At 38.2% G+C, this 11,882-nt stretch overlaps 1 protein-coding gene across 1 annotated transcript; it reads right to left on the bottom strand.

The window, feature by feature from the left end:
* Positions 1-3,162: 3,162 nt before the first annotated feature.
* Positions 3,163-4,339, bottom strand: LOC120159151 (B-box zinc finger protein 32-like). The gene is made up of 2 exons (XM_039169802.1): positions 3,785-4,339; positions 3,163-3,548 (listed from the first exon to the last, which is right to left on the bottom strand). Exons 1-2 carry the CDS (start codon positions 4,301-4,303, stop codon positions 3,285-3,287), a joined length of 783 nt encoding a protein of 260 aa, XP_039025733.1. The 5' UTR covers positions 4,304-4,339; the 3' UTR covers positions 3,163-3,284.
* Between the last annotated feature and the right edge of the window lie 7,543 nt (positions 4,340-11,882).

Here is an 11,882-nt window from a genome sequence, read left to right as displayed (position 1 = left end):
TACATATGGGAAAAAGGGACAGTCATTTTATCATTGATAACATGATGATCCCTAGACACACCACAAAACTGTCTGGCATTCCTCTCTTCCCAAACATAATATATTAAAGCATTCCAATGTATCTTAAGAATAAAGGAAATCAACGACTTACACCTAGGGTAGGCCGTAGCCCAAATAAGTTCCTCCTCCCAACTCATTACCGCCCTACGACGATTACAACGAGCTAGAATAGCCTTCCAAATGCCCCTGGAAAAATTAAATTAAAAAAAAATGATTTCGGATTTCAAGGCCACCACAAAACACATATTTATCATCAACCGCAATTCTCATCCGTAACAATCTATCCTTGGTGGGAAGTCACCCGAGAATGGCCATCCACCCAATGATAGCATGTTTGGGAATGTGAAGAGGGAACCATAATGTATTGTGTCACACAACCTTCTCACATAATGTATTGTGTCAACAATCTCCCTACCTAACTCCCTTTGCCCCTTTGAAGAATCTCATAGGACTCCCATTAAAAGCAACTAAATATCTAGGACCAGGGAAACTAACCTGAATTCAATCCCTAAATTGAGATGGCAAACCCAAAGCTTCCAAAATCCGGTGGATAAAACCCCAATGCATTGAATCAAAAGCCTTAGGCAGGTCAATTTTTAGTTCACATCTAGGAGAAAGGGACTTCCGAGTATACCCTTTAACAAGCTCCAGAGCCAACAGTGTATTGTCAACAATACTATGACCCTGAGCAAACGTAGATTGATTCATAGCAATCATACTAAGAAACAACCCCGCAAGTTTGTCCATAAGAGTCCTAGAGATGGTTTTGTACATCAGCTAACAACATGAAATAGACCGATAATCTTTCATCATACTGGAATTAGCCGTTTTAGGTACAAAAACCAACACAGTAGCATTAAAAGCAGGCATAAGACTGAAAGAAAAGAAGAAATACCTCGTTGCATCAACAAAATTCTCCCCAACAATGGACCGGGGAGCCTTGAAAAAACTGAGGTAAATTCATCAGGGTCAGGGGTCTTATCATCCCCAGAAAAAATGACATCTTTAACATCCTTATACGTGATCTCCCTAGTCAAAGTTTCTCCCTCTCCCTCATATAGAGTGAAATTCAACAATTCACGCAACATATTACCATCGCAGTCCACAACATGCAAGTCATCAGAACCAATCAATCAAGTAAAACAGTCAACAACTTCCTTGGACATGTCATCAAAATTCTCATGCCTATTCCCCTACTCATCAACCACAACACGTATGTTATTCTTTTTCTTTTTCATGACTACAATGGTTAGAAATTTTAGGAGTTTGAAATTTAACAAACGATTTAGGGAATGAAACAGACCAAACTGAGTTTATAAGAACCCTGTCAAGCTTCCTAGCTATGAAACGACCATCTTGCCTATTAGACCAAGTAAATTGAGGACCAAGGCATGAGTAATCCACTAAAACCAGATCTTCCCAAAAATCCTTAAATTCATTAATTTCAACAGCCAAAAAAGAAGACGAGCCATCAAAATCGAAACTCTCACAAAGACTTGCAACAATGTTTAAGTCTCCCCCCAACGATCCAGGGAGAAGACCCAACCATTCCACCAACCTCCCTGAGCTTATGCCACAAACTTCTACGCTCAACCCTAGTGTTTCTTCCATAGGCAGCAAAAACATACATCCAAGTCCCCATAAAGTTACACTTTACAGTTACCAATTGATTAAAAGATTGACAACCAGTAAGAGAGATACCCTTTCTGCTATAAATCCTAATACGACCATTGACAAAGCCACTGTGATTCGAAAGCAAATCACAATCACCAAAAACCTTATCAATGATCCCAGAAGCATTACACTCATGCACTCGTGCTTTAAGCAGACACATCACATCCACATTCAAGTTATTCAAACGCTGCAAAACTTTCTCCTGTTTTTAAGGGTTATTTAATCCCCGTACATTTCAAAAGCAAATATTCATTAAATATGAACAAAACTAGAACTTCCAACCCCACTGTCAACCTCCACCCCTTTTTTAGGCTTCTCTAAATGGTCATTTTTTAGACTTAATCTCTTGAAGCAATTGAGTAACTCCAAGAGAAGCAACTCTTGATTTCCAAGGTTGAACTTCTAAAGCAACGTGCAAATTATCCCCGTCAATGCCAGCGAGAACATAAAATTTATTTTTGGAACCAGTAAAACCAACTTTCTCCTTATCTTTACGACTTTACCTTTCTTCAAGGAATGAGATCTCGCTATCGAACCTCCCCGGAACTATCAACTCCTTCCTTTATAGATGTCAACTTACTCACAATACGGGATTTACTATCCCCAACATGCACAACAGAGACAACAGGAGACTGTCCTTGCACTCCCTCTCCCTACACTTTACCTTCTCAACATTATGCTGATTACTAGGTCTAGAAACCTCGACAACAGACCCCTTCTGAACCTTCTTATCCTCAACCGATTTTGTCATATTATCATTACTTTCAGCCTTCTTTGGACAGCTCTTATCAGAGTGGCCAAAAATTTGATAAACATAACAACATGAAGGGAACCAAGACACATTCACTTGAACTTTCACAGTATATCCATCATATAACAGAACATCAGGAATCTCAGAGCCAGCCAGTACTCCAACACAGGCTTTGGCAAATTCTAATCGCTGCGAAGCAGTGATTGTATCTATGTGCAATATTTGTACTTTTCTTGATTTGGTCTTTAGATTAATAATTTAATTTGTATTTTTCTTGATTAGGTCTTTAAATTATTAATTTATTTTCAATTTGTTTTTTTTTTCTTCAAAATGAGATAAAACAAAAGGATCAAAACGGTTGACGAAACAAAATTTTAAGGGTCATATTTGAACCATAAAACTTCGGGGGACGAAATAAAAATCAAGCCATACTTCAAGAGCGAAAATCCCTATTAAGCCTTTATATGTGAAGAAACATGTGGTGGAAATAAAACATATATGCCTTCATTCATAAAATGTCAATTAATTTTTTAAAAAGCAATCTGTTAATTATATACATTTTTTAAATATCAATTTATTATATATCTATAAACACAAGTTGATCATTTTTTTTATTCAAATAATTATAGTATTAAAATATAACAATAAAAGGAATTTCCAACAATTTCAAAGTTTAATTAAAAAAAGAAGACAACAATGGCTTTTATGTCGAGAAATTTGAAACATTTTCCAGAAAAGGAAAAGAAGAATTGAATGGTGTAGGTTAGGATATAATAAGAGATTTGGAGGGAGGTGGAATTTAACGGCTCTGATCTCTGCTCAACCTGCAGATCCCAATGATCGTAGCCGATGCATCATTATCATCTATGATCATGTGATTTTGGAGGCTTTTCAAAGAGCTGATGATAGCCGTTGATCTCGACTCTGTTTCACCGTCATCTTGATCAATAGCTGAATGATTAGCTTCGAGTAATCTTGTGGTGAAATTGCTCATTGATGATGATGATTCTCTATTGGATGATCCCCTCGAGCCTACATGAGATGAGGAGCACGCAATCTCATCCTGCATTCGTAAAAAAACAGAAAGAGCAATTTCACCATGTTAAAAAAAATCTTGTTTGGTTCCTTAGAAAATACATGCAAAGAATAAAAACTAAAAGAAATTTTTTGAAGTTTTACCAATATACTGAAATATTCATCTAACTTTAACACTTTCAGATTCAAAACTCAAATTCATACTTTTAAAGATGAATATAATTAAAGGTCAAAAAACAGAGCAAGGGAAACAAATCAACATACTTCAGAGCAGAAACTAAGACTTCTTCTCGTCCTCTTCAATCCAAAACCGGCGCCGGCGCCGCCACCGTCACCGTTTTCAGTACTACTAAAAGAATCCGAGCTAGCCACCGACTTCGTCATCGAGAAAGAAGATCCTCCTGACCACGGTACCACCTGATTCTCTGCATCTTCTTCTTCTTCCTCCTCCTCGTCTTCTTCTTCTTCGTCGAAGTCGTCATAATCATCTTCTTCGTCATCGTGATCGGCCTCCGATGACTCTTCCGGCTCTGTAGAAACACTACAAATATTATCGTTGATGGCGACGCATGACTCGCAAACGGATACAGCAGGGCTGAGGTGTTGACCGGAGGCGAGCCATGGAGTAGGGTTTTGACAGACATGGCAGAGGAGGGTTCGAGTGTGCTTAGCCACAAGGAAATTGGCTCCGTGAACCTTGACGTCGCAGTCCCAACATAGGTTCGCTTGGTCCGATTCGCAGTGCATTCGAGCTAACTCACCGCATAGTTCGCACTTCCTCATCTTTCTTTTCTTTGAAAACTAAATCCAATGGATAAAATGAAATCTAAGTAAACCTTTTCGCTATTTAAAACGCCACAAGGATACTTTTGTAATTTAGCGTTTAATATAATAAATGTTATTTATCAATTATTTAGTGTAAATCTGCATGTAAGTTAAAAAATATATTATGGATGAGATGAAACTATCATAACTTTTTTATTAATTTAAAATTTAAAAGTTGAAATATCGTGTGAAATATCAACCCGTTTTTTTCTCTGCACAAGTTACAAATTTTCCTAAGCAATTTTCACAAACTCTTTCTTCATGGTAGCCGAGGTAATCTGGCAATTTTTCCAATAAATTATCGGTGATCGATATATTTATTGATCTAACATCGATCAGATTATATTTCTAGATCTAACACTCGTAGCAGTAAAGCGCGTCAATTGAATCGCGCTATATGATGATTTGGCGCCACGTGGGTATAGAGCGCCCCCTGCCTTGCGATATACGGTGATCTGGCGCCACGTAGGTATAGCGCGCCCTCTGATCCGCTCTATACCTGAGTATCTGACACGTGGGGTATAGTGCGGAGCAAGGGGCGCGCTATACTCCTAAATACCCAACCCTTCACGTCCCCATCCTCAATCACTTTTATCACACTAAATTCTCTCAAATTCTTTAAATTTTTCTCAAATACTCTATCTTTTTAAGGTATATTTTATAATATTTTTATTATTATGTATTTACTTTATTTAATATTTTACTAATATAATTATTTTGTAGATATATAATAGAAGACACTCTACTTCGCTCGGATGAAAATCATATATCTCTACACTTTGCTGATACGGTAACATTTTAACGTTTTAATTTAATTTAAATTATTAGTAATATTTAGTTGATTTATTTAATGCATGATTATTAGATTAAGAATTAAATATCTCGATACTTTGCTGATACGGTAACATTTTAACGTTTTAATTTAAATTAAATTACTAGTAATAATTAGTTGAGTTATTTAATGCATGATTATTAGATTAAGAATTAAATATCTCGACACTTTGCTGATACGGTAACATTTTAACGTTTTAATTTAATTTAAATTATTAGTAATAATTAGTTGATTTATTCAATGCATGATTATTAGAGTAAGAATTAATTTTTGTAATTATTTATTTTTAGGAGAAGGACCGTGTATTAGATCCTTTTATTAGGAATCTTAAGTTAGTGATACACAGCCGTGTCTTGCCGTGTCTTGCTGTATTTAGTAGAGGATGGATTCGGTTACATAAGTAGATATCAGGGTCACTGTAAGATAGAGCCAGACCTGATTTCTGTCTTAGTAGAGCGGTGGAAGCCGGAGACCCACACATTCCATCTTCCGTGCGGAGAGTGCACGATCACGCTTGATGATGTTTCTATGCACCTGGGACTTTCGGTGGATGGAGATGTGATATCGGGGATAGTTTCCGGTTCTTGGACTACTTTGTGTCGGGATAGTCTAAGACGTGTCCCGGAAAATTTTATCAGAGGTAGGATACCGTTAAATTGGTTAGATGCCAATTTTCGGGAGTTGAGCGCAGACGCCTCTGAGGATGAGGTTAAGATGTATGCACGGGCATGCATACTGCAGCTGATAGGAGGGTTGCTGATGCCGGACAAATCGTGCAACCTAGTTCACTACATGTGGTTGCGAGATCTTAGCGACTTTCATCTCGCATGATCATTCAGTTGGGGCTCGGTAGTTTTGGCTTTGCTGTACATGGAGATGTGTGGAGCCACTGACTACAGATGTAATGCTATCGGCGGATGTCTCCTGCTGCTGCAGTCTTGGGCATGGTATCGATTGCCCTTTTTATGTCATGTTGTTAAGAACCCATTCGTATTTCCACTACTTCTGAGGTAATTATAAAACTGATTTTGTATATTAATAATTTTATACAGCGTATAACAATTTTTTTCCTTGAATAGGTGGTCTACTGATAGGAAAAATCATCAGGAGCTACCTGATGATTTAGAAAAAATTAGGGTGCTAATCGATCAGAAGGCTGACACACAAGTATGAATTTTAATGTTTAAAAATCGATTTTAGATTATAGTTATATAATTAGATTATTATTTTGATAAAAATTATATATTATTTGTTTTAGTTTGAATGGGTGTCATATTCTACTGATGATGTGAGGGCGGTGATCCCACCTGAGTTGAGGGGTCCATCAGATGTTTGGATGGCGATGGTCCCTCTGATCTGTTATACGACCGTCGAGTGGCACTCCACTGATCGCGTGCTCCTGCAGTTTGGTTGTTTTCAACCAATTCCAGAAGCACCTTGCAATATGGACGAGTTGCATAGCTTAGATAGACGCGACAAGATAGATACAGATTGGCTGGTGAGGCATCATTGGCAACAGTAACGGGAAACCGTTTCTACTTCCCGAGGATGCACGAGGGTAGACCTTTCCACGACGTCGACAGAGACGTTCACCGACACAGCACCATCGTCCCCCGACTCGTGGATGGAGAGCAGGTGTTTCCGATTCATCCTCAGCTGTACCAGCAGGACCTTCTCAGCAGCCACCGCAACCATATATGATGTAGCAGCCATATATGATGCCGCCATCGCCTTTCCATTACCAGATACCGCCACCGCCTTCACCTGGTTTTATGATCTCGCCATCGCCACCGTCACAGATGACCTCTCCTGGAGGCTATTATGGGTCTATATTTGCAGATCCGACTTAGGTTTCATATGTTGGATATTTAGCGGGTTCAGCCTCATCACCCATGGCTGCATCACAGACACCTCCTGTACAGTTTTCACACTCAGCGATGTATGGGTTTTCCCAGTTTTCGCAGGCCGGTGGGATAGTCAGTCATACACCTCCAAGGTCCTTATTCTATGGAGGTGCTTCATCGTCATCAGCTCCTCATCAACCTAATGTACCTGCTCAGGACGACGAGGACGACGATGACGACGATGATGATAGTGACGACGACGACGACGACGATGATGACATCGAGGAGTCAGAACCAGTGATACGAAGAAATCCTCCTCGAGACCGACAGCTACCACCCTGTGGAACACATTCGCGACGTAGGCATCGATAGATTTTTTTTATATTTGTATTTACTTTATTTTGTTTAATTGTAATTTTTTATTATTTCTCATTTAATACTTACTTTATTTTGTTAAATTTATTGGACTTCTTTTTTAATATATTTCAGTTAATTTTGTTTATTACCATTTAATATCAGTTATTGTAATTTGGTTATCATTTACCATTTAATTCTTATTGTAAGTTTGTTGTATTTAAATACCAAATTGTTATTGGTTTGATAAAATTTAATGATTGTGTTCATTTTTTTAATCTTCATCAGCGATTATCGAATGAAATTAACTTGAAGTAAATGCAAATTAAAATACAAGAATTATTATTTGATAAACAAATACATCATTTCATCATCAATTGTTACTTGATGACAACAAAAGTGGACATGTTTTTCTAGTGTGTCCTGGGTTTCTACAATGGCCACATCTTCTGTCTTGTCTAGATCTTTCTCGAATATCCATATCGCAATGAATTCGATTGGATTTTGGACGACCACGCTCCCTCAATAAACTCGGATTTGGTACAATCGAAAGCCAATCTTGAACCTCATCAGGGTCTTTGTCATTACCTATGGGGGGGAAACTCAAATCCTTATACCTTAAAAACTTTAGATAGTAGGTATACGGGATCCACAAAATGGTTATAGTCTTGACGTGTATGCGAGCAAGTTGCTATCACATGAGAGCATGGATACTTCAGAGCTTGAAAAAACCCGCAGTCGCACGTTCTGTCCCTTAGATTTACTCTTAACGATACAACTTCAATCCCTTGAAGAGGTCGCAACAACTTTGTGACATGAAACATTTCATGCCTTCTTGAGAAGCTTGTTACAGACATTCCATTTGATGCAGCAATTTTTTTTCTGTAGATCTGCAACTAATCTAGGGTGATAGACATGACTGCATAGCATCCAGGTTTGAGCTTGTCCCTCGAGGTTCGCAAAAAGCGCCCCCAAACGAAAATATGTAGTTTTTACCAAAGCCGCTACAGGTAAGTAACGTGCACCCTTTAAGGTTGAATTGATTGCCTCAGCCAAGTTGGTCATCATGTGTCCATATCGATATCTACCATCATATGTGTTCGTCCACATTTCTTTATCGATGAGGCTGATGTAATTGTATCCTTCCTCGTTCTTCGCCCGCAAATCTTGAAGCATTGATTCAAACGTTCGAGGAAGTAGTTCGTAACCTGATCAAAAAATGTATAACTTGCTAACTTGCTTTCTTTGCAAAATTAAAATGATCAAAAAATGTATAACTTACTAACTTGTTTTCACTTACCCATGCGCAGAATTAATTGTCGTTCATCATTCTTCTTGTACCTTCCATGATAGTTTGCAACAATGTGTCGGAGACAATACCTATGTTGGACAAAGGGTGGTTGCCACATTGGACCCAAAGACTCCATTGCTGCTTTGATCCCAGCTCCGCGATCTGAAATGACACATATTTTTTCCCTCGTGATAACATGTGCACGTAAATTTCGGAGGAAAAAAGCCCAAGAATTTGTATCTTCTCATTCGACAAGAGCAAAAGCAACTGGAAGAATGTTGCAATTGTCATCTTGGACAACTGCCAATAATAAAACTTGCTTGTATTTTCCATACAAAAAAGTCCCGTCGATCTGGACCACAGGCTTGCAGTATTTGGCAGCATTAACGCATTGTGGGTAACTCCAAAAAACCCGATAAAATTGGCATCGATCACGAAGAACTCGATCATTATGGTATGCATAGGAGGTTTTGAAGTCCACAATTATCCCAGGATTCAACGTCCGCACCAGCCTAAACCAACCTGAAAGTTCGTTGTAAGATGCATCTCATTCGCCATGAAGTTTGACAATGGCACTTTGTTTTGCCAACCAAGCTTTTTTATATGAGACGGTGTACCCATACTGCGATTGTATAGCTGAAATCAACACTACAACAGCTATATGAGAGCTTGCTTTTACCATGGGCATGATGGCTTGGCATATCACTTCAGAGTCCAAGTTGGGATGATCTTGGTTGACCCCTCCAGTACAACATGTGTGAGGACCGTTGTATACTGTTAGTTCTCATATGTTGTTTTTCCTTTTCATTTTCGATACGCGAACCATCCAATTGCATCTGTTTTCACGTCGGGCACAGTAGCATACATATTTTCCGGTCGTCGATCGGTTGACTCTAGACTGAACAGAATTACGGATATTGTAATTTTTGATAGCCATCATCGCTTCTTCTTTGCTTGAAAACTCCATGCCTAAAGATAACTCGCCATTATTTATTGATGAGTAATATCCACAGTCACCGAGATGAGGCATATCCGCAAATTCTGGCCCGTACATTGCACCATAATCAGCTTCATACATGTGTGCAGAAGGGTCAGTTTGTTCCACATTTCCTGGAACTTCATCATCATCGGAGTTGAATTGCGGTGATCCTGGGTAAATGAATAGTCCAGTCTCAGTACCATCCACACCAGGCTCACGAAGCGGGTCTTCTGGTGGAGATGATAGTTCCTCCATGCTCTCCACATTTAGGTCGAAGAACCTACTACTTGCACGCTTTCCCCTTGAACTGGAATACATATCGACATTGAGATCGAAAAAGCTCGCAGTCGAATGCCTCCCCCTGGAGCTTGAAGCTATCGTGTCAAATGGAAACTGCACAGATGGTTGCGTCGATGACATCTCCATATGGTCAAAGAAATTTGCAGATGAATGCCTTCCCCTTGAATTGGACGCGGTGTTGCCATACATATTGTTCGTGGACCCACCTCGGTACATATCGTAAGGAGTTGCGGATGAATGTCTCCCCATTATGGCATTAAAATCATTACACATTATTGTAGTCGGGCTGTCAACTTGATCAACTTATTCGGCCAGCCCATAGTGTGAGCTTAAAGATTAACCCCGAACAGCACGCACTTGAACAAAATGTGCATACATCTCAATAGCGGCGTCTGAATAATTACTTTGAGCTTCAACCATCATTTGAACATCATCATTGTTCGAAAGTTCGAACGCTGTATAAGTTAATGGCAACAATGATGTTGGAAATCTATACTGCAACGATGACATTCTTCTGTTACTTCCAACATGAATCTTCATCGAAATCTTCGTTATCAGCTCCTCAAGAGTTATGTTTCTCTTGAATGATATTTTAATATGCTCATTTGATACGAAAACAACGTCGGATTCATCTTCTCGAATTTCACCATTATAATAAACAATAGCTGAAAGTCGCGCAATTCTTTGAGTTTAAAAGTGCGGCAATATAATATCTACAAAAAAATAACTTAAACAAACCTGATTAAATAAATTATATATGAACGAAAATATAACACAAATTATTTTTTACACATCAACATAAATAATTTAAATAATATAATTTTATATTATTACTTGTACCGCAAAACTATTTCGACGTATGCTCTCGCTTTTCAATTTTACAAACATAAAAATTAATTCAAAATAATTAGTATAATATTTTTTCAAATAATGATAATAAACAATAAGTATAATTAAAAAATTATAACAAAATTACCTTATAACGAAAAATAGCACGAACTTCTAAATCAAATACAAGAAGATTGCCAGAATTATTACTCGTTGACGGAATTGTTGTATGAATTTATAAGAGAGGAGAGATGCGAGGAGATGTGAGGAGAGATGCGAGGTATTTATAAACATATAAGACGCGGTACTTGCACCGCGTTATATGTAATTATTATATAGCGCGGATCAGGGACCGCGTTAAATATAATTTTGATACGGCGTATAGCGCGGCCCCTGATCTGCACTATACCCCTACGTGGAGTATAGCGCGGATCAGGGGGCACGCTATACCCTACGTGTAACCCAATCAATGTACAGCGCGGTACAGGGGGCGCTATACTCCACGTGACGCCAAATCAGCATATAGCGCGGTTCAGGGGGCGCGCTTTACTGCTACGGGTGTTAGTTCGAAAAATATAATATGATCGGTGTTAGATCGATATATATAATGATCACCGGTGATTTTTGGGGAAAATCGTCTGGTAATCTTCTTCCACCATCATCATGCAATTTTTATTATATTTTAGTATTTATTATAATCATAATAATATTTTGACCATTTTTCTAGTAAATGATATAATGACTACTGGTATTTTTACATTTTCGGTGCCATTTTTTTTATTAGTACTCTTCTAGGTTTTATTTTATTTTATTTGAACACATGGTTGTTGCTTTCTCGATTTATGGTTCCTCTGTTCGTTTGTTCAAGCAGATTAGTTGGTTATCGTATCTATGTGTCAAATGGGGTTTATGTTAAGGAGAGATCGATTTTTACGTTGACTATTTTGGTTCTTCTTCAAGTTTCTTCCTCCATGTTTATTGTTCAAAGCCATTTGTGTTAGGGGTGTTCACTATTCGGTTAAAACCGAATTAATCGATCAAACAGAAATTTTGTTTGTTTAATCGGTCAATTAATTTTGGGTTCGGTCGGTTAACGGTTAATGGTTTTT

Source organism: Hibiscus syriacus, unplaced genomic scaffold, assembly GCF_006381635.1.
Source record: "Hibiscus syriacus cultivar Baekdansim isolate YM2019G1 unplaced genomic scaffold, ASM638163v2 tig00111342_pilon, whole genome shotgun sequence".
Lineage (NCBI taxonomy): Eukaryota > Viridiplantae > Streptophyta > Magnoliopsida > Malvales > Malvaceae > Hibiscus > Hibiscus syriacus.
Note: the sequence above shows the minus strand (reverse complement) of the source record. Positions and strands in the feature narration are given on the sequence as shown.

Coding starts and splice junctions, on each gene's coding strand:
- LOC120159151 (XM_039169802.1), bottom strand. CDS start 4,303: ATGAGGAAGTGCGAACTATGCGGTGAGTTAGCTCGAATGCACTGCGAA. Junction 3,549..3,784: donor GTCTTAGTTTCTGCTCTGAA/GTATGTTGATTT, acceptor TTACGAATGCAG/GATGAGATTGCGTGCTCCTC.